General features: G+C 41.9%; 2 protein-coding genes across 5 annotated transcripts; one reads left to right on the top strand and one right to left on the bottom strand.

Moving 5' to 3' along the window:
- Nucleotides 1-1,019: 1,019 nt before the first annotated feature.
- On the top strand, nt 1,020-22,652 carry LOC106649835 (E3 ubiquitin-protein ligase Ubr3). Of its 3 annotated transcripts, none has more exons than XM_023461797.1 (29): nt 1,020-2,430; nt 2,620-2,833; nt 2,910-3,038; nt 3,116-3,387; nt 3,465-3,709; nt 3,980-4,097; nt 4,172-4,351; nt 4,422-4,648; nt 4,721-4,876; nt 15,671-15,852; nt 15,933-16,072; nt 16,151-16,293; nt 16,386-16,552; nt 16,642-16,885; nt 16,974-17,115; nt 17,191-17,367; nt 17,443-17,592; nt 17,809-17,984; nt 18,053-18,467; nt 18,537-18,682; nt 18,747-18,899; nt 18,973-19,281; nt 19,353-19,596; nt 19,675-19,884; nt 19,963-20,231; nt 20,321-20,671; nt 20,768-20,899; nt 21,183-21,322; nt 21,407-22,652. In XM_023461797.1, the coding sequence occupies exons 1-29, from the start codon at nt 2,148-2,150 to the stop codon at nt 21,522-21,524; spliced, it is 5,832 nt and encodes a 1,943-aa protein (XP_023317565.1). In that variant the 5' UTR covers nt 1,020-2,147; the 3' UTR covers nt 21,525-22,652. The 3 variants fall into 3 exon arrangements, with proteins under 3 accessions (XP_023317565.1, XP_014222965.1, XP_014222964.1); XM_014367479.2 differs by having other exon boundaries at nt 16,956-17,115; nt 17,461-17,592; XM_014367478.2 differs by having other exon boundaries at nt 16,956-17,115.
- On the bottom strand, nt 6,201-14,886 carry LOC106649836. Of its 2 annotated transcripts, XM_014367482.2 has the most exons (7): nt 10,719-11,372; nt 8,639-9,170; nt 8,290-8,431; nt 7,860-8,215; nt 7,569-7,789; nt 7,081-7,491; nt 6,201-7,021 (listed from the first exon to the last, which is right to left on the bottom strand). In XM_014367482.2, the coding sequence occupies exons 2-7, from the start codon at nt 9,134-9,136 to the stop codon at nt 6,688-6,690; spliced, it is 1,962 nt and encodes a 653-aa protein (XP_014222968.1). In that variant the 5' UTR covers nt 9,137-9,170; nt 10,719-11,372; the 3' UTR covers nt 6,201-6,687. The 2 variants fall into 2 exon arrangements, with proteins under 2 accessions (XP_014222968.1, XP_014222967.1); XM_014367481.2 differs by lacking the exons at nt 8,639-9,170; nt 10,719-11,372 and adding an exon at nt 13,923-14,886.
- Nucleotides 22,653-22,709: the final 57 nt, after the last annotated feature.

Here is a 22,709-nt window from a genome sequence, read left to right as displayed (position 1 = left end):
AGCCCGCGATTATTTTGGACATTCGTCTTTTGCGAATGACTCATCCGCGTACAGAAGAAATTCAGTCTGTGCGCAGGGCCGATAAAAAACCTCATTATAACCGAAAGCAAATCCAGATGGAAATTCATTCGAGGTCAAGGAACGATTGATTAGACGAGGAATTATTTACGAGCGCTCGACTCCTCGTTTCGATACAATACCAAGAGCTCTAATTCGGTCGAGAGCGACGAGGGCCGAGTAGAGGCTCGCTCGGCGGTCGGCGCGCTAAAAATTATCATCGTGCGCTTTATAAGTTGTGTGTTGGTCGGGGAAATAGTAGTACAGTCCTATATAGCTGCAGTTGCAGAGCGATGAAATTCTCGATCCCGAGATCGCATAAAGCTCGCCCGATAAAATAGACTCGAGCCAACTGCGGCCGATGTACTACACTATAAACCGCTGACCGCTAGTATGGCTCGGCTGCAGGTTTGGAGTGAGGCAGAGGGTATATAGGTAGGCCTGGCAGAGTATCGACTACACGGTGGCATTAAAGGCACAATTGCGACCTGCGTGCCAACTAATGGCATATAGACATCGCGTATGTGTATACCTTTATATAAAAGTAATACATCGACGAGCGAGACGAGATGTTTTACGGAGCAGCGAGCAGCAGCCAACTGCGAATTACACAGCGCGCAGGCTTGAGTCGCGCTGATTTATGTATATACAGGTATATTGACGCCGTTGTAAGCGAAACCGACTGGTCATATAGTGGCTACGCTATGCTGCTGCTCATATAGGTATATATCGTTGTATATAGAGAGAGAGAAAGAGCAGGCGGGCAGCTAATATCTATACTGCTCGCGATCTTTTGGCGCGCGAGTGCGAGCGAGACGGCATGCGCGAATGAAAGACTGCTGTATATGTGGACTGCTTTGCTTTGCTGTGCCAGGCCAGCTATATACACATATACGTCGGCCAACAGCAGCAGCACTGCGCGAATGGCCAATTCGCACTACTAACCAGTGCGAGAGCGCAACTCGACAGCAGAGCGAGTACTCCGTTGTATATCCTACCTGCGTGCATACAACATTATAGCTATATATAGCTCGCTCACCTAGCTCTACACTGCGTGTCTATAGTGTATAGCGCATAGCATATATAGGTGTACAGGTATATATATAGGTAGTAGTAAGTAGAAGTGTGCTGCTGTATAGCATATATAGGATAGAGGAGCTGCTGCAAGGTGTACCAGCAGAGAGCCCCAAGCATCGAGCATTGAGGCACTGCTGCGAGTGCAGCACGATTCACGAATCGCGAATCGCGCATAGCCAGAGCCAACGCTCCAGCAGTGAGCAGTGAGCACAGCCTGTGAAGTGTGAAGAGTAACGATACGAATTACCAAGGTATATACGGCTACAGTCCACACGCATTCACACACGCGAATATCTCTCCCCTCGCAGCGCAGAGCTCTCGGCAGTCGGCTCGCGCTCGAGACTTCGTCTACTCTGCTGCTGTTGCTCTCTTTTAACTGTCCCGTCCCGTGTGTCCGTCTTCGATTGTCCGATATACATAGCCAGGCACACTTTCTTCGTCGCTCGTCATCCGCTGCTCTCGGTGTCTCGAGTCCTTCGAGTCTCGGACACGCACACACGGCCCAGCTGCCTCCGATCAGGCTGCCCTTCGTCCGTGTCCGATCGTGTCGTGCTTGCAGTCGACTCCTGCACACCACCTTGCGCCGACGACGTCGTGTGCCGTATATCACGCAGTGATCATTATGAGCCGCCTACCCGGTCACCACTGCAATTGTTAATTTTGTTCGAGATCGGTGCTGCCTTCCGAGCCAAACAGCAGTGCTTGCCAGTTGCTTGCGACACTCGAGCGCATTACCGAATATTACGTCTTCGAGGACCAGTTTACGCAACCGAGTCCAACGGCTTGCGGCAACCGGTCGATTGACCACGACTCTGTGATCATACCTCGGTCATGCCGCCCCGTTGCACCTGTCGCCTTGGGCCACCAGCGCTGGCAGCAACACAGCTGACCGAGATCTTCGTCGCTCACGCCGATTCCATCTTCGTCGGGCACGCTCGTTGATTCTCCCAAATCTCTTTGTCGTTGACTTGCACTCTATCTTCGTCAACTCTCAACCGCTTCACCTCAGGAACATGGCGGCCTCAACCTCTCACGACCCTAATTTGGCCGCGACTCCGGACGCTGAATTCATCAACGTTCTCATGAGCAAAGGCAAGCGAAATACTGCAGCCTACATACATGCAGAGTGCAGTAAGGCTGCTCTTGGAATGCACTCCAATGCAGCTCTAAATACTGTCAAAGCCCTCCTGGAAAAAATTCTTGATCCTACAAAACCTATCAGTGATTGGGAAACCATCGATTGGTGCAAATGGCTCATGGCTGGTGGAAGTACTTTTGATGAATTTGACAGCATAGGTATGTTTATTTTTTATACTTTACATTTATACTTGAACAATGAACCATCCTTTGCTTCTTGCTACATTCGTTTGAAATTCTACTTTATGATTCATTTTTGGTATGGTAAAGATCTTGGATTGGCTTCAAATTTAAACTACATTGATCTTGTCATTCTTTTCTTGGACTAATCATAATTGTTTCTTATAGTGAAAGATTATGATAATGCTACAACTTGTGGTCTGGTTTGGACACCTAATTTTGTGGCGTACAGGTGCCGCACTTGTGGTATTTCACCATGCATGTCCTTATGTACAAACTGTTTCAAAAAAGGTAATCATGAAAAACATGATTTCAATATGTTTCTAAGTCAAGCTGGTGGAGCTTGCGATTGTGGAGATACTTCAGTTATGAAAGAGTCTGGGTAAGCTATCATTAATCAACTAATTCATATTCAATACTTATAAATTACTTTTATATTTGATTTGCTTTTTTTATAGATTTTGTGATAAGCATGGACCAAAAGCTGCTGTCAATAAATCAGCTGCACCGTCTAACCTTATGTGTGTAGCTGAAGCAATAATGCCAAGGATTATTTTAAGACTTATACAATATTTAAGAGAAAATAGGTAATTGTAAAAGGTTCTAATTTGTCTAACTATTGTATAATTCTTATCTAATTCATGTTATTTTTTATTATTTACAGCAACAGCAAAACTGGAGCGCCTGACTTCAAAACTGCAATTCAAGAAGCTGAAGTTTATTTAAAAATGCTAGTTGACCTCAATAACATGGGAGCTTTAATGAGACATGTTATGACAACCGCTCTTACAAATCCTCAAAAGTACCGTGGTTTGATGGACCCTTCTACGTATGCTGGGGAATCCCGCTACGATATATATTGTAGAGATAGTTATAAAACTTATCAAGATGCTATCAAAGGTTTACCAAATCCTGAACCTCCAGATGAATACAAAGGTATGATTGACTTTAGATATTAAAACTTTACAAATAGATACTCAAAAGACTTATAACTTTTTATTCATTTTCTTCAGAGTGCGCATCTTTGCAAGAGCAACTAGAGCATAAAACTTTCCTTGAGGAACTTGTATTTTGGACAGTAGCTTATGAATTTCCTCAACAAGTTGTTTGTTTATTACTAAATATGCTGCCAGACCCAGATTATAAAGAAGCTCTGACTCGTGCCTTTGTTTTGCACTATAGTAGAATTTCTATGATGTTGGAAAGGTCCGTTGATCCTGATACCTTGAGCAATCGAGTTGTTCATGTTAGTGTTCAGGTAAAGTTGCAAAAATACTTATACTTACTATTGCATTTTGATTAACATTGCCGTAGTTTTTATGCTGTTAAGGTTTATGATTTGTTTATGTTTTGAAAATGTTTCCTTAATTATATTCATCATAATTTTTTTTTTTTTTTTTTCACTTTAATTCCAACAACTCAGTAATGAAAAAAAAGTTACTATTAAAAATTAAAATGTTTAATTAATACAAATTATACAATAAGTTTAGTAAAATAGAATTATCTAACACTATATTACATTTTTCAGTTATTTAGCAATGAAAGTTTGGCTGTTAGAATGGTAGATCAACTTAAACTTTTACATGTTATGGTGATAAGTTTAAAATATATGATGAGCAAAATTTTGATTCAAAATGTACTGCATGGTAAGTAATTTTTTATTCTCTTTTCAAATAATCCTATGAAATAATTACTAAAAATAATTTTAAAAATATTCTAGATCAAGATAAAAATTTTCATTATGTAGTGGATTGTGGTAGGCAGGTCATGAAAGAGCACTGCTATTGGCCTCTTGTATCTGATTTAAACAACGTTTTGTCTCACAAACCTGTTGCTCAGCGATTTATGTATGATGACTCCTTATTAGAAATGTGGTTCGATTTCTTATCCATGTTTCAAGGTATTTTTATATAAATATATTTTGTTAATATTCAACTTTCTAGTTACTTTAATTTTATTAATTTTTGCAGGGATGAACGTTAATCAAAGAGAAATGGGTGAACACATAGAATTTGAACCTAACACATACTATGCAGCCTTTAGTGCAGAATTAGAAGCAAGTGCTTATCCAATGTGGGCTTTAGTTTCACATCTTCGTAGTCCTTCAAGTGCTCTGCTGACTCGAAGGGTTTTAAGTTTTTGCCAAACTGCACTACAAGACTGGTTAGATGCTGTTAATTTCAATGATCCCAAAGTGGTAAGTAAAAATTACATTTTAGGAAAGATGAAATGATATCTCAAATAATCAATTTTATATTGTATTATGCAGAATGACAGTTTGCAAGTATCTTTTCATTTGCCTCTTCATCGCTACTATGCAGTGTTTTTATGTCAAGCTATCCGTCAAAAATGTGCAACCTTGAATGAACTTTTACCAAGTACTGAGACTCTACACTTATTAATGATGCATCCTCTTCGTGTACAAGTGAGTACTTAATTTTAATTTTATTATTAGAACAGGGTTTAAAAATAAATTTCTTTAAATTACTCAAGTTTAGGAGTATATATTTCCTAAAGATTTGTTTGCTGATTAAAGATAAATATAACTTCTCGAGCTTTATGAAAGCTGTTTGCATTTTTGTCTCGACATTTGAATATTTTTTTAAAAGTCTGTATACTTTTATAAACTCAACTGAAAAATTTGTCCTATGAATTGAGAAATTTAATTTTTACCTGTTTTTTCATGTTTTGATTATGCAAACACTTTCAGTATTATGATTAATTATCATAAATATTTCGTATAAAACGACATGATTGCATGAATTTGTGAACGAGAATATGAGGCATTTCATGCGAAGTGTCCTAGCGCTTCGCCGCGCGGCCCAATTAAGCGAAATCACTCAGTTTCTAACTCACGTAAAAAGTATCAAAATATACTCAGAAAAAATAACTAACTAATGATTTCGATAGGAAATTTCCTCAGCTTTCCGATGGTGTGGTCAGATTTTCCGAAATTTTCCATTTTCCCCGGAAAAATTTGACATAAAGTTTAAAACGCAAATATCTCAAAAAGCCCATTTTTAAGATTTTTTTAAGTAGTCCCAATCGAAAGCTGAGGAAATTTCCTAACTGTATGCAAGTTTTCAGAGTGTGCAATTGATTATTACTCAATGAAATACAGCGAGGAACGTGTAAAAACGTGACATTTCGGCCCGTGCGGCAGCTGTTCCCGCGCGCAGTACCCCGCGCGTCGCAAAATCTCACGTTTTTACACGTTCGTCGCTGTATTTCATTGAGTAATAATCAATTGCACACTCTGAAAACTTGCATACAGTTAGGAAATTTCCTCAGCTTTCGATTGGGACTATTTAAAAAAATCTTAAAAATGGGCTTTTTGAGATATTTGCGTTTTAAACTTTATGTCAAATTTTTCCGGGGAAAATGGAAAATTTCGGAAAATCTGACCACACCATCGGAAAGCTGAGGAAATTTTCTATCGAAATCATTAGTTAGTTATTTTTTCTGAGTATATTTTGATACTTTTTACGTGAGTTAGAAACTGAGTGATTTCGCTTAATTGGGCCGCGCGGCGAAGCGCTAGGACACTTCGCATGAAATGCCTCATATATAATTTATTACATTTCATTTGAATCTATATGATTTTTCTTTTTAAATTGGGTTAAAGCAAAGAAAAAGTCATTTTGGTCTAGCTTTGTATTTTTTAATTAAAAAAAATTGTATTTATTCATTTTCTTAGAAAAAAAGTCGGTTGTATACAGGTTTTTTTGTTCAATGTAAGTGGCATTGTGCACCGTTCGTACATTACATCGCTGTAGGTACTTTTATTAATTACAATCACAGTACTTTAATGTCACCTTGGGTGGCTAGAAGTTTTAAATATCGATAGTAAAGCCATGTTTTATACAGCAAAAAAATCAATGTAAAAAAAGTCAAAAGAACAGTAACAAAATTTGATTATGGTTGAAAAATCGTCGGTCGTGTTTATTACAAGAAAACTATTGAAAGAACTAGTCCATAATTGGTAATTCAATTATAACTAATGAAGATAAAATGTACATAAAACAAATTGCTTCTATTATCTTATAAGCCTATTGACTCTGATCAAGTTTAACGGTCGGATAGATAATCGAGAAAATTAGTTTCTGGTATCTTGGCAATGTCGAGATAAGAGCATAGCCGGCAGTCGCCACCCACACGTTTGAAGTAATCGGGTAGGTCTACATCGTATTCAACGCGGCTCCATAAACCCCGTCGCGCGCTTCGACACAGTCGCGTTTACAGTCCGCTGATGTCGTTGCTCAAGCCGATTAGCGGCGGCGAAGACGGAAGCTCCGTGCGAATCTGCGGCTCGAAGTTGTAAGTGATGAGCTTGAGCGCGAGAAAGCCGCCGTAGCCGCTGCGGCCTTTGTGGAAGATGCCGGCGCCGGAGATGGGCACCGCTGGTCTCGGCTCGACGGGTTGGGCGTCGATGAACGGCACCGTGCTCTGGGCCGCGTCCTTGTTGAGGTCCGTCGGCGTGAACAGCAGGTACTGATTCGACTGGGAGTCGGGCACCGCCTGGGCGAGCGAGCGCGTCGGAATGTCGGGCTTCTCCAGCTTCAGTTCGGTCCTGTAAACGTGAACACGTGAAAAACGAGTCAATTCGCAAGTAGTTCGATGCATTCTTACCTCTTGGTAGCCTGTTGCATCTCTCCGTCGAGATCGATTTGATCGCTCGCGTCGGTGGTGTCTTGCGAGTGCCACTGGCTCTTTTCGGGCACGAGTTTACCCGTGGTGAAGTTGAACGGGGTCATCATAATTTCGAGGTTCAAGTGGGCGCCGATGGTGCGGAATCGCAGTCCGGTGAGCAGGTGGTCGCTCGGGGCCTCGAGGTCGTCCAGATCGACGGCTCGTTTCTCCCACATGATCGTGTGGTAGTCGATGCCCGCCTTGACGTCGTCGTCGATGATCGTGTAGTTGTCGATCTTTTTCCAAGCTACGGTTTCCGGGTCGATGAAGCCGCGGGGCCCCAAAGTGCCCTGCTGAATTTGAATGTGAATCACCTGATTCTCTTTCTTCATGCGAACGCCCGTGACGACTCTGCGCAGAAAAGAGAGCAACAAAGGAGCGATTAGTTGGACACGAGTTTTGCGGCAACGCGCGACGAGTTTACTCACTTGTTGGCGTAGATGTCAGCCATGACGTCGCGCAAGTTGAAGTAGCGATCGGAGTTGGAGTTGTGATCGTCGCAGTAGCACATGCAGTAACTGCAATGCCAGAACAACCAACGCCACCAGCTGTCCACCTTGATGGTCGGCTTCTTGCACGTGTCCTTTCGTCCGAACACTTGGCCATTTTCGTACTCTACGTACTCGTATCTCCTCACGCTGTTCTTGCCCTACAAAATAATGAAATTTGTCGTCAACTGCTTCGTCGTCGTTACTCGCTCTTCAGAGTAAGACTCTTACCGATGGGCAGATCCACATGTCGGAATCAAAGTATTGACAATTGACCAGCTTGCCGTTGCAACGACGCTGCGTAGCGCAGAATTGATTGCCGTAGCAGCCGTGGACCTTTGAGTAGCTGTAGTAAGCGCAGTTTTCTTTGCAAGTACTTTGGGGGTTCATGTCGACTTCGTTGACGATGTAACCCTGGAAGACTTGCTTGAGCTCGGTGTAGGTCGTGTCCAGCTGATGTTTGGCCGGGTCGCATTTCCAGAATTCGCGAGGCGCGAACGACATGGCCGTTTTTACCGCCCTCAACGTCTCGGACGTCCGAATGGCGTACTGCTGCTTCAGCTGCTCGACTTCTTCGGTGAAATTACCTGTTGGAAAAAAATAACCAAAAATTCGTTAGATACAGGAATAGGGGGGATGAGAAAAAAAATCCGAAGCAGACCTTTGTTATACATCCTCAGCATGGTCCAAGAGAACTGCATCATTGCAGCGCCCTTGACCTCGACGAGCGCGATCGTGTTGTAGAGGTTGTAGAGCAGCTGCTGCGGAGACTGCTGGTCATGGCACATCCGGGACGAAGCCTCCTGCGTGGCAAGAAAAAAACAATAAATCGAATCGATCAGTGGGGTTTTTGACAACGAGGCCACTTAGTCAGTGGCAATTGCGTCGCAAATTTATGCAGGTCAAACGCACTCGATCGTGCAGGACAGGGACTTAATCGGGTATATAGGAATGAAACGAGGTCTCATATCGCGCGGAAAGTAGCGCCGAAGGCAACGACGAGGATGTACCTGGTAGGCATACATGAAAAGTCGATCGGTTACGACGAATTGAGCGATACGGGCGAGAGCCTCGGGCACCGCGGCGTTAACGTCTCTGAGCACGGTATCGGCAAAGTTTTTCCAGCGCTTCAGGTCGAGTGGCGAGTCTTGCTGCTCCAGCGACTGGTTCTGCATGCGCCGGAAATTCGTGTAGAGGCCCTCGACGCTGCGCAGCTCCGATTGGGTTCGCGCCCACAACCAGAGCGTGTCGAGCAGGCCCAGATGATCTTCCGGACTCTTGGGGAAGGCTTCGTCCAAATCATTTCCGAAGCCGTTGTAAATTTTGACGAGGTTGAGCAACGACGATTCGCCGTTCCACGGCTCCTCGTTCAAAGTCAGTAGCTTTTGGCGGAGTGTGTCGACCAGCGTAAATTCCTTTGACGCTGGGTTTTTAGCCTCGGTCAACGTCGATTCTAGCCATATCATTGACACGGCAAAAATCAGCCATTTGAATGATTTACCAGCCATTGCGGCTGCCTCTTAAATATCCTTTTCGATGCGTCTGCGTAGAAAAAAATTGAATAGATTTGTACTCATTCGTTGTATCGAGTAAGTCCTTCTTTGCGAAACTTTCTCTGTAGTCTTTGATTCCAAGCATACACGTTTTTTTCTTTATGTAAAGTGTTGATGAAGTTTTAATCGAAAAGTGCCTGAATCGAAAGATCGAGAGTTCGCTAATATCCGGCAAGATCTAATCGAGTCCGAATAAATGATAGATCGTATCGGTTTCCACTGGTGCCTTCATTACACATGTACTCGCTCTCTCTCGCGCGCGAGCACGCGGGTTATACGAAACTAATAAGTGCGGCATAATCAACGATTGTCGGTTACGAGTCAAACATGCATTACGATACTGCCGAGTGCAGCCACGCGATTACGCCTTGCCCGGGTAATGTCGATAATTCCGACGAATATTATTTAACGCGTCACGAAAGTCCATGCAAGTCACGTTGAAAGAGTCGCTTGCCTCACGCTGCACTTATACGCGCCGAGACACGTTGAAAGACAAATCCAGCCGTGACCAATCGGTACTTTTCGAGCGACGATCTTGAACTCGCGACTCGTCCGATCGAGTGAGAGCTCTCCCCAATATTTCTAAGGATTCCAGAGCTCGTCGCCTCGTACAACAAAGCTCGCAGAGCGATTCCACGACAATTATTAGCTTTTTCGCGCTGTGACCCACTTGGCTCTTTTCTGCTCAACTAACTTTTCCGAGCAAGCATTGTCCGCGGTCTCGTGCGCCGTGTACCGAGTCTTTTGTGCGCTTGAAATCGTGAAAATCCACACGATCTGACGCGCGTTGACTTATGACATCGCGCTACCGAGTCATCGTCGCTCTGCGCTACGCCGTAACAAACAAAGTGGCCGCATATACACGATTCGCCCGAGCGCGACAAATTAAAGCCAATTGCCTCGTATACGTTTTTAATTTTTTATTTTTTTCCTCCGTCTGCACTGTCGCGCGTACGAGGAACACTCGAGTAAAAATGTAAGATCGAAAGGAATCGTAAACGCGAACACATGCTCCGGAGCTGCGGCTCGTCACGCGTGTCAGCGGAGCTGGACAAAGAAAACTATCGCTCGAAACGTTAGACAGCAGCCCACATGTTACGAGCAGCAACAGCAGCAACTGCTGCCAGTAAAAGTAGTCGTGTGTACATTGTCCGTGCGGATCATAGCCATTGAAGCGAGGGAGCAACACGCGCGATGAATACGAAAAACCCGCACGAATATTCACTCACCGAGTCATTCGTTAGCTGTATACGAACCGTAGCTCAAAAGTTCGCTTGTTGACTTTCGGAGCGATGGTAAAACAAAAAGTGACATGGACTCTGCTAATCGACGCGCGTTATTAATGTATACGAGCGTAATGTAAACGCGAGCAAATAGGGCGCCTTGAATTCAGCGCAGCAACGATCGGATTGGACATCGCGCACAAAACGAGAGCGCAGTACGTAATGCGATGCAGGCACAAGTGCTCGACGATCAAGACCTTTCGTTTTTTTCGTCTCAATTTTTTTCTCTTTTTTTTTTCATTCACTCACGATACCTGTGAAAGACTGACTAGAGTCCGTCGCGTCGATGACACCGCTGCTCTTTCTGCAGCTTGTGTTATTTTCTCGAGTCGATTGAAAAAAACCAGGCCACTGACCGCCAACGCGGCTGCATGTAAATGTACTGCTCGCTGTATGGATGTAATGAGGCAGCGCACTCGATGTATGCACACACTTGGAGCACGAGCGAACGAATGAACGAGCGGACGTTTTGTCCCTTGCGAAATCCTGAAGCGCGCAGCAGTCGGTCTGCGCGTCGGAGAGCGAATGAGTAAGAGCGAGAGAGAAAGAGAGCGCAGCTCGAACCTCGAGAGTATTAGCCGTGACGAGAGCGAGTCTCAACTGCGATGGCAGGGGCAGCACGCCGTCGAGCTCCCGTTTATACAGCGCGACAACACAGGCTCTCGGCCTGCGCCACCTCCATCGGCGCTTGGATAACGCGCAGACGACGTCCGAATTGCCGTCGACACCTGGACTCTCTATACCTACACGTATAGTCGCAAGACCGTTGACGAATGGCGAGGCTTGACAACCACCACTGTACACAAACCCACACGTGCGCGCGCGGCCTATAACATAACACAGCCCGAGATTTCGAGGCTCGGGGCTCTTGAGTGCCTCTGCCTGCATTAACTCTCGAAACATTGCCGCCATGCGCCGCGCGCGACCTTTACTCCTTTTTTCTCTCTTTTTTCTTTTCGCCGTGTTTATACAGGCCTGCTGCTGTCGTAACGACGAAAGTGTGCGATTGCTCTCGCAAAATCCCCTCTACCGTCGAGACTATTTGCTCGACAGCGTAGTCTTCTTATCTCTTCGAATCGATGTATACAACATTACTTGTAAGAGCATGAGAGAATAACAGATACTGGATGGAACACGCGTTGCTCGATAATTTTTCGAGATTTCTTCTCTCGTTTCGATGCTCCGAAATTTCGCTTTTTTTCTTTCTCTTTCTCACTCTGGACGAATCTGCAACTACATTCGCTTGGTTTTGGTTGATTTTTTTTTCATGATACTTTCTGGAAAGTCTCTCGAAATCCGAATGGAATTAGTTGCGATTCGAGTACAAAACCTGATTCGCCGTTCGGTGCAGAAAGTCGCTTCCCCGTGGCTAAAGTCAATAAATCAATATGATACGGCATCGCGGCTCGGATATCGCAGCATTATACTTTGGAGCCGAGCGACGATGACATCCGCTCGTGACGTCTCTCTCTCTCTCTAAATCTTCTCGCATTTACTTACTTAGAATTAAGCAACAGATGCGCTTGCGAATATTGTAATGTGCACGTTTTGTTGCTGCGCTCGCGCGAACAACTCATCGTACTCGGCGCAGATAAAATTATGCGATTCAAGCGGAGCTCGCGCAAGGTCGAGCTAGCTAGCTCTCTATGCGCTCGCGCTGTATGACATTTGTTGTAACAATCCCGTCGTGCGTTTACGTACAAACGACAGCGTGTTGTCGATGAATACGCGCTTACTTATGCTATCTATTCGCTTTTGCTGCACATTTCGCCCGCTGCAGCCTGCTGCAAGTCGACACAAAGATCAACAAAGCTCTTTGTTCGTCGATCGGAGCGCGATCGGTTGAAAATTCTCCTTCGTGCTCGTCTGGGAGCAAGCGTTTGTTTTTCATACTCCTAACTGATTCATTTGCGGAGAAAATCCGCTGCTATTCTTGGCGGTGTCCGAGAGCTCTGCCAAGGCAGCTGACATTCCTACGGCGCAGTTAATGGACCGAGAGAAAAGAGCCTCGAGTCCGGATGTAAATGAGTACGATATATACACAATAAAAAAATAAATAAATATATTTATACGCGTGATAAAAGATCCTGACGCGTTACATTATAGTTTCGGAGAAACGTCATTCGCGCGTGCTTCGTCAGCAAAGTGGAGTCCGCGTGCAGCCTGTAAATCTCCAATCGCCACTCTAGTAGCCTGTGAATACGATGCTGCCTCTCTCGGCTTGAGTAATATAAATACATCGCTATATCTTGGTGCACTTCCGGCGTGGCTGGAAAGATCGTCGATAAACAATTGCCAAGCTTATACACACGATTGTGTACGATGCACACTGTGCTTTGGCACACGATGCGTTGTTGTTGTGCTATATGCTATATAGTCGCGATACGCCGAGGGGGAGACGGATAATTTTCGCTCGTTAACTCGAGCCTCGTTCATATATAAGAGTACGTCTGTTCGTCGTGGTGCATTTGTGCGGGGCTTCAATTGAGCGCATGCGAGAGGCCATCGGTTACTAAAGAAAACCCCGCACTCGTCCTAGCAATTTCGATCGAGGATCGAGACACGAATATAGTCGCAGCAATCATCATCCGAGTCTGGGAAAAAACGAGTGCTGCTGCTTCTTTGTGCGGCGCCTCCAACGTGCCGAGCTACAGTTTGCCAAGACTCGATCGAAATCGAACAAGTGTCTCCGTAGCTCCGTAGTAGCTTACGAGCAACGCAACCTTTCATGAAAGTGCCGTTATCGAGAGGAAAGACCGTCGTTGACTGTAGAGTGTCGAGCGAGCGACTGCCTCCGCAGACTTATCGACCGAATGCAGCCGCACAGCCAGAAGTAAAACGAGAGAAAAGACGCGCACGTGCGTCGAAATATATATCGTTTTACGGAGCACTCGGAAAAACGAGCGCTCGCTTCATTTGCGTAGCATGATCTTTCGTTCTACATGCGGTCGTTATCTTCCCCCAAGACTCCGTTTACTCTACCCGATGTACCGATGTAATTTATCAAATTCACAACAATAAACGCACAGAAAGAGCGGATGAAACGAGACACAAAAATCGGACATTTCGCGCGTGTTCGTGCATGTATACGATGTTATACTTATTGATTAAGTTCAATTCGAGCTAACTAGCTTATTGTCTTATCAGATTGTGTAACGTATCTCCAACGCATGTTATAATACGAACTGCAAAGTTATTTATTTTGCAGGTATTAACGATGCGTAAGAGGACCCCGCCGCGTTCGCGCACGCGAGATCTCATTACGTCGCAATCGCGAACGGGCAAAATAGCTCTATTGTCACGTTCGTAACTGTCACTTCGTAAGTCGATACTCTGGGGGATTCGCATCGGGAGATAGACGGGGATTTCCACAGGATGATAGTTTGCACACTGTGTCGAGTGACGCGCGAGCGTCAGCGGGTCGGGGAAAAACATCGGGGGGAGGATGTGATGATTACCTTCATGTTGCGAGCGAGGAGCAAAAGTACGCTCCTGCGGAAGAGGTCGACGGACGCGTTGGGCGGCACGACGAGCCGATGTATCATCTGCAGCACATCGGGCAGGGCGTTGAGATTCGAGCTCACCGCGTTCCTCGCGAACTCCTCCATGGTGAACTGCTCGTACTTCTCGGGCGCCTTGGAGTACTGCACGAAACTCTGGTAGAGATTTTCCACTTGGGTGAGGTACTTCCACAGCTCGTTCATCGATTGGCGCAGCTGATCCTGCTCCGGCAGCTTCTGCAGAGTCGCCTCGAGCATTTGCTCGACTCGATGCTCCAGCCGACCCTCGAAGGCGTCGATCTTCTTGGAAACCCCGACGATCTGACTCATCAGTCGCTTCTCCATCATTTTGACGAAGGGAAAGTCCGAGTCGGAGGCACCGCCGGGTAGCTTGGGTTTTATCAGCTCGTACGATTCGAGCGCATCGGTGACCACTTCCCTTCCGAATTTCAGCACCTCGGTCACGTCGCCGAAGGTAAAGTCGATCGCCCGAGCTGCCCGGGGCCAACCCGCGAGCAGCAGCAGCGACAACGGCAGCAGCGCAGCCCAGCGCCACGTCCTCCGTGGCGTCGTCATGTTGCTCGTTTGACTGTCTCTCGATCAAAAGAACTCAATGAGGCCGAAATTTAGCAGCTGCTCGCTCGGCTCCGCGACACTGTTTATATTCGCACAGCTGACAAGAGACAGGTAAACACACACACGGGCGTGTGCGCGTATCGCACGCACAAAGTCTGGAGCGCAGCGGCGGCGGCGGCGTGCCTTACTGCCTACTGCCTTATGCTGCCTATATATATAAAATAAATCGGTCTTCACTGGCAAGATCCCTGCGTCGCACTGACTGCGCAAAATATGTATGCTACATGCGATACTACATGCTACATTGGCAGGCAGCGGCGGCGACTGGCGAGTGGCTGCCTGCCGGCCGTTGACTGCACGTCGGCCATCGATGCGGTCGCAGCGAGCTTTGGGCGAGTGTGTCGCTTTATATTGGCTCTTTTCTATATACTCGCTCTCTCTCTCTCTTTCTGCGTCCGCCAGACAAGGACGGCCGGATACCTTGTATTCACTCGCACACCCGGCTACATGGCAGCAGTCGCTTGCGAATGGAGCAGCGACTCGACGAGCCTTTCGATTTCGTTGCTTAGGCTTGGCTGTCGTTTCTATATTGGCGAGTCTTGCCTACCCCCAAAGCGCTGCCAAACTAAAATGTCTTTTCGAGATGTCGAGCACTTACTCTTTTTTTTACGTTTCAAAAATGTCAAATGCCTCTCCATGTCTATTGCAAATATAACGCTCATTCATTATATTATGATATTTGAGGCGACCGGCTGACGTATCTTATTTTTGTGAATGATAATTTAATTGAATTAGAAGCTCCAATAATTTTGATGCTTTCCTTATCGTTTACATTTACTTATGCGTAATTTACCGCTTATCCAGCCACGCGCATATGATGTAATGAAAACTTGATGGGTCGCTTTGAAGTTTGTGCATCAAAATGATGCTACAGCTCATCACTAAGCTATCTATTGTACGTGATATTCCGGACGAATCAGATGCTTTTTACAGATAAACTAGCGTTACATAAGATCAAACTGGTTAGATGCTTCTTGTCAATACGGAAAACAGCCTTACTTAACAACAAAATTATCAAATCTATTGTGTTAGTCTTCACTTTTTATGATTTATTATCATTGTGATTTCAGGTCGCATTTTATGAGATTCTGAACAATCTCTGGGTACGAAATGGATTGCAAATACGAGGTCAAGCAATGACATACATACAATGCAATTTCTGTAACTCTATGGTTGATGCCGACCTATACTTATTGCAAATCTGCGCGACCAGACTACCACCTGAAACGTTTCTCTCTATTATCGTTGACAAGTAATAATTCATCAATTGCTCTACAATTTTTTCATTCAAATGTAACGGTTGAAGCAGTCAAATTTATTTCACTTCCGCAGATTTCATGTAAAGGAATGGATGAGTTTGAGTCGCTATCATGCTCCGAAAAACCAATATCTCGAAGGTAACGATGACAACGTCATGCTCGAAAGTTGTATAACTTTTTTGGCTACCTTAGTCAATGTTCGCACTAATTTGGGTGAGTCTACGTAACAAATCTATACTACCGAGTACCAATAATTTACCGTACTTAATTTCTTTTGCAAAATGGTTTTAGGTTTATCGGACTCTGAAATGTCGAGTTTGGAAATGGTCACGTTATTATGCATCGGTGACAAAACTCACAGTCAACTGATGGAATTAATGCCTGAACGTTGTGGTTCAACTCAGAATCGGGATTTCGAATCCGTTCTTGCGGAGGTAATTATTTTTATTTGTCATTTTCTACCTGCCGAATTATCATGTATTAATGAGAAAATGTACAAAATATTTCAAAAAACTTTTGATTTCAGGTTGCTGATTATCGAGCTCCGAATCTCGAAGCTAGTGGGAACATGCAACAAGGCATGTACGGACCGAAAGCTCATGTATGGGATGAACTTTTTGATCCGTTGCATGTATTGTTACGAGCAGTTCAAAGAAAAGATTTTCAGATGTCGATGGATCGGTACACCGCTCAGTAAGTTTTATGAGGTTTTGCTGATGAGAGTAGCACTACGTTAGAAAACAGCTTAGGACTAATTTTTCTCTCGATTTTTGCCATTTCAGTGTAAAGCAAACTGGAAAATTAAAAGCTAATGCTACACCGTGGCCACCGTTCCGCCATCCTTGGCCAGTAGACAAATACTACGATGATCCCTGCATGATTCTACAGTCGAAATTCTTTCACGCTATGGTGTTCATCATACTATTCAAAGCTGTTAAGCAACATAAGTTGACCGAACAATCAATTGCTCTCACTATTTACCTGCTCGAATTGGCAGTAATGTCCGCTGAAGTTTCCGATAAATCGGTTAGTTACATTCAATTCTTGATGCATTTTTAAATGCTATAATTCACAAATTGAATAATCTGATCTTTAGTCTAATTCGGTGACGCAGTATCGGCATATTGGATCACAACATGTCTTCCACGATATGGAACTGTCAACTTGGTTCCAGAGTGATAACTTACCAGAAAATTTGACAACTCACATTTCTCGTCTTGTACTGCCACCAGAACCTCGAAGGAGTAGTTCTGAGAGTAATTATTATTTTGAATTTAGACTTATTTTTCAAGTTTCTGAAGGGTATTAATGTATTTTTTTTAACGGTACAGGCGATTTTGACTATCGCGAACTTCGATCCAATATCCCAGAAGTAACAATGATAAACGATAGTGAAGAAAATGGAAACACCGTATTAGCTCTTCCATCATCAACTACAGAACCTGGTGAAGTCTCCGATGAACCAACCACGGAAAATAATTTTTCAAATAACTATCTAACAACCAACGGTACGTGCATAAAACTTTTCAAACAAATTTGAGCTTTTCTCTTATTTTTTATTTATATATTATTTGTTCATAAAGATGATTATTATGCATCAGAAAACGGCGTGCTAGCTTTAGCTAATGCTGATAGTGAAGATGAAGCCATGCCAGAATCGCGACCAGAACTACCCTCCCTCGAAGAACCAAGTGCTCTTGTTATTGCAACTCCAACATCATCCATGTCAAATGGTATTAATTTTATTTTATTTTTCTCTACAATTAACGAATGTATACAGATTTTTACATATAGGTAAACGTAGAAGCTAATTTTTGAGCTGGTAGTTCTGCACTTATTTGACATTTTTGTTGAATTCTTATAAATTCTTCATTTTCAAATTTTGTTTCTTACTATGAAAAAACAAGAAAAATAATATCAGTTTCACTCAATATTTATTTTTTTAACAGACGAAATGGAAACTGAGCAACCTGCTCTTCCACCAGCACCTACGCATCCTGCTGTAACAGCTGGTAATGAGATGGTTATTGTCAACTCATCTTCGATCGAAGATGCAGATTCAACAACACAAGAAATAGTACCATCGACTTCTAATCCTAAAAAATATAAAAGACGAGACCATCAAGTTCGTATCATGATTTATTCAACGTATATTTCTAAACTGATAAATCATGGTAATAATTTTATTATTAGGGTGGATCTGCTCAACCTCAATTCGTACGAGTTGGTGAAAGTATAATTTCTCTTCTGTTGAAACTGCACTCACAATTATCAGGAATCCCTGACAGTTATAAACCTGATTCAACACCAGAATCAGAGAAGAGCGACAGTGGTGAAATGGATGGATCCAATCAAAAGCATGAATCTCGCATTGGCGATGGTCCATTTTTCATTGGAAAACTTTTAGATAAAATTTCCAAATTGAATCCATTATGTAAAATTTATATAGCAGAGACGAGAAATCGTCTTTGGCCTCAGATGCCAGATTGTGAACATGAACTTCACGAGAGAGAAGAACGCCGTCGTAGAGCAAGGGAACGTCAACAAAAGCTCATGGCTGAATTTGCTAATAAACAGAAACAATTCATGCAAAAAACTATGGAATCAGGTAAAATATTAATTGGAAATAGCTCTGTAATTTAAAAATATAAAATATTGTATACTACAATACTTATAGATGAAGCTGGAACTTCTGGAATGGACTGGAATGCCGAAGAAGGACAGACAAAATTAGTCAGCAAAAAAGAATATGATTGTGTTATATGCAATCAAACTACCCCGAGTAGTGAAGACAAGCCTATGGGTTTGGTTGTCTTAGTTCAAGTAAGTAATAATTTAGATCATTGCAAAATTTATCAATATGTATTATATGAACGTGTAAACACAGGCGACGAGTGTAATTGGACACGAGCGGCAACAAACCGAGCGTGTACAACTTCCAACGTCAGATGATGATCCACCCATATTTCAATTGAAAGAAAAAACTCGCGGAGCACAATTTGACTTACGGATAGACGAATTGTTCCGATCGTTCGACCAGGTAGAGATATTAAACTATCAATGAAAAAATTTCTCAGTTTATCGTGTAGCTAATGAATTCATGTATTTTTAAGCATTCTTGCTTACTCTCCGTGAATTTGGGTTGGGATGGTGGTGTACACGTTCAAACCTGTGGTCATCATTTACATTTGGATTGCCTTAAATCTTATTTGGCTTCACTTCGTAGCTCCCAAAGACATCAAAATATAGCTGTAGATAGAGGCGAATACAATTGTCCTTTATGCAGACAGTTGGCCAATTCAGTACTACCACTGTCGCCGCAGTTAGGAGAATGCAGTGCAGTCGTACGTTCTCGTCATGCATCTCCTGAACAAATCAATCAAGATGTATACAACTTTTTAAAAGAAATTCAACGAAGTCCAGTAAAGATTTTTTTTCTAATGATATTGTAATTAAATTGAATACCTTTAATTGAATGAATTTTTTTTTGTAGCAAACTTCCGAATTAGCTATTGCAATAGGTAAATCAATGGAAGATATGACAGGCTCTACGCATATGAAGTATAAACAAAAGAATTGGAATCCTAGTCATCAAAGTTTATTCCTATTTGTTACATCGGTAGCTCGTACAAATCTCGAAGTAGAACTTGTTCAGCGAGGGGGTACGCTTTTTAAACCTGTAGATACTCCCAAGGACCGCCATGTATCTTCTCCTGCAAAACAGCGTCCATGCATGGGTAATAAATTTAATCAAAATTATGAATTTTGTATTATTTTTAAGTAATTAAAAAATTTAATTCCATTTTAATTTTTAGTTGCTCTGCTACACGTCCTAGCAGTACATGCAAGAGTACTAACGACGTGGCCTGTTCACCAGACATGGCAACAACTTGTTGGTTTACCTTTGGATGCTGTTCCCTTACTTGCGTTAACACCTTGCGAACGGGAAGTTCCATTACTTCTAAAAGATCCAATTGCTTTACTTATTCAATTTGTCTTATTACTTCCACTACACATCGACCAAAGTGAGTTTGTTTGATAATTTCAGGATTTATTATTTTCATCAGAATATAACAGTTTAGTTCATACTTATATTTTTTCAGCTTACTTCTCTGTTCTCGTAAAACAATTGTACAATTTATTATACTATCAAGTATTACTTCAAGTTAGTTGCGGATTAACTCCAGCAGAAAGAAATGCAATCATTGGTCGAAGCATGTTGAGTGATAAAACAAGTCCGGCTACATCGGAAAATACTCTCAGAACTGTGATTTCATATTTCCGTGATAGTGAACTTTATCGTAATGATGATTTAACGCCTACGTCACCTGCAAGTCATGCAAGAATAAGAGGACATGTAATAGAACAACAGGTAACTTCTCAAAGATTTGTGTGCATCGATGTAGCAACAGAGATATTTAGGATACAATATCTAATATTCTAAATATTTTAAATTTGCAGATTCAAGCTCTCTGTTTGCCTTTTTTGCGAGTGGCATCAATTTTGCGTCATCATTTGTACGACCAACCTTTGCCGCAAATACGTTCATGTGAAACTGAATTTGTAAGACTTGTGTATTACTTGGAGTTAGTAACTGAAGGTATGGACTGGAATTGTTTTAATGCAGCTGTAGCATTGAGTTGGCATACTGATGAAGCAGCGCTCACGGTTCCGAAACTTTGGTGTGACCAAATCGCTGCATTTGTGACAAAAAGTGAAATTACTGCTAGAAGCTTAATAATGAATCAGCACTTACTGTGGCAAATGCCAAAATTATTAGGTCTTCCAAGAGAATATGAAAAAATTTTCACCGTAAGTATTCATTTTACATAACACTTTTAACATAAGCCATGATGTATTTTTAATTATAAGCTATTTGTATTAATCAATTCAATTTTATATGTCCAGTACTATCACGAAAAACAGTGCCGACAGTGCCATTCTACACCTGCAGAATTAAGTGTATGCTTGTTGTGCGGTACAATAGTCTGTTTAAAACAATCTTGTTGTAAACAATTAAATGTCTGTGAAGTTGTACAGGTAATACAGTGAGAAAAAAGATAGTTGGCGTAGACTGAAGCGCCCAAGTAAATTCTACTCCACTAGGTAGGGCGGTAGTAGCTCAAAGGTTCAACTCAATATTTGAGTAGATTTAACTTAACTGACCCGTGAGGACTATCGAAGTATTGAGTTCTTTAAGTATAATTTACTTGGGCTCTTGAATCAACGCCACCTATTTTTATTCCCAGTGTAACATAATTCATTGTAAATATACTGGAAAAAAGAATGAATTGTTGAATAATCATTTACTTTTTGTTTTTAGCATTCTATCGATTGTGGCGGTGGAACAGGTATATTTTTAGTAATACCATCAACTTACGTAATTGTTATTCGAGGCAAAAGGGCTTGTCTATGGGGGTCTTTATATCTCGATGAGTTTGCAGAAGAAGACAGAGATTTAAAGTACAGTATTTTATTAAAATATTTCTTAAGTGATTATTTGTCGATGGACATTGCTAATGATGATTATTTTTTTTTAATCAACAGACGAGGAAAGCCACTGTACCTAAGTCAAGATAGGTACCAATTATTGGAACAACAGTGGCTTGCTCACAGATTTGATCATACACAGAAAACTTGGGTTTGGCATCGCGATGCTCTGTGACCTTCTAAATTTTTGACAACTAATGCAACAGGGGTATAATAACATTAATAAGTTGACCTCAAAATCTAAACAGTAACCTCAACATAACAATAAACAACTTTTTTCGACCCTATGAAACTATACTTACTTTGCAGAAAAATAGTTAGATTGACTTATAGTTATATCAATAAGTATTAGATGAAGTGAATTTTTTTTATTAAAAAATCGTGTCTAGAAAAGAATATTTTTCTATTTTGTTACACCAATATTTTTGAAGTTTAAGAAAAACAATACAAATCTGAGCGTTACACAGCTGAGTACGCAACTAGAGGCTATCAAATCGGCTTCAAACTCGAATTTCATGAATAATTACTTCGTTAAATGAAACGATCTTGTTTGTTTTCTTACTAACCTTGAAATAAATTTTTTTAATTTACGGTTGATGTGTAAAATGAGTCAATTTTTTAGGAAAGACAATATAATGTTATTTGAAAACATTACTATAATTTTGAAGTAACAGACTGATATCCTAAGTTAACTGTAAAAATTTTTAAGACCGTTATAACTTTAAACCTGCAGTAAAATACTCTTTGATTAACATATCCCAAAAAATTTGTTATAACTTACGTAATAAGTCGTTTTACAATAAATACACTTGCTTGAATAGGAACAAGGGAAGATGATCACTGCAAAAATAAAATGGGCTGTGTACGTAACCATATTGGATAAATACCGAAAATCACATCTTAAAAAACAAAAACGATTAGGTTGTATACTAATTGTTCATTACACATGTTTGGAAAATATCCAATAGAATAATATAAATATATACATACTTTATTTTCAAGTAAAGAAAGAACGTCTATGTCTTTATATTTCCATGTTGTAAATATGTATAGGTGCAGCGACCGCTTCTCAAAAAAATCGGTCAATTGTGAATTAAACTTGTACATACCTCACAAAGATATTTGAAGAATTTTTTTATTTAACAGTGTTTTTCGTTTTTATTTATATATATTGTGTTTTATTCACAAAGTTGATAATAAATCTGCTAAACCATTAATAAACATAAGCGTTTCAATTGTACTACTGTATTATTTGTGTTTCAAAAACCCAAATGAATAAAACACTAATGTACCAAAAGTAAAAGTTAATTATTTATTTATCTTAACAATACAATTTTTTTTATCAAATAATAACCCTTTA

The sequence above is a fragment of the Trichogramma pretiosum genome, unplaced genomic scaffold (assembly GCF_000599845.2).
Source record: "Trichogramma pretiosum strain Unisexual culture from Peru unplaced genomic scaffold, Tpre_2.0 scaffold12, whole genome shotgun sequence".
Lineage (NCBI taxonomy): Eukaryota > Metazoa > Arthropoda > Insecta > Hymenoptera > Trichogrammatidae > Trichogramma > Trichogramma pretiosum.
The sequence above is the reverse complement of the archived record's forward strand: the minus strand, read 5'-3'. Positions and strand labels throughout refer to the sequence as shown.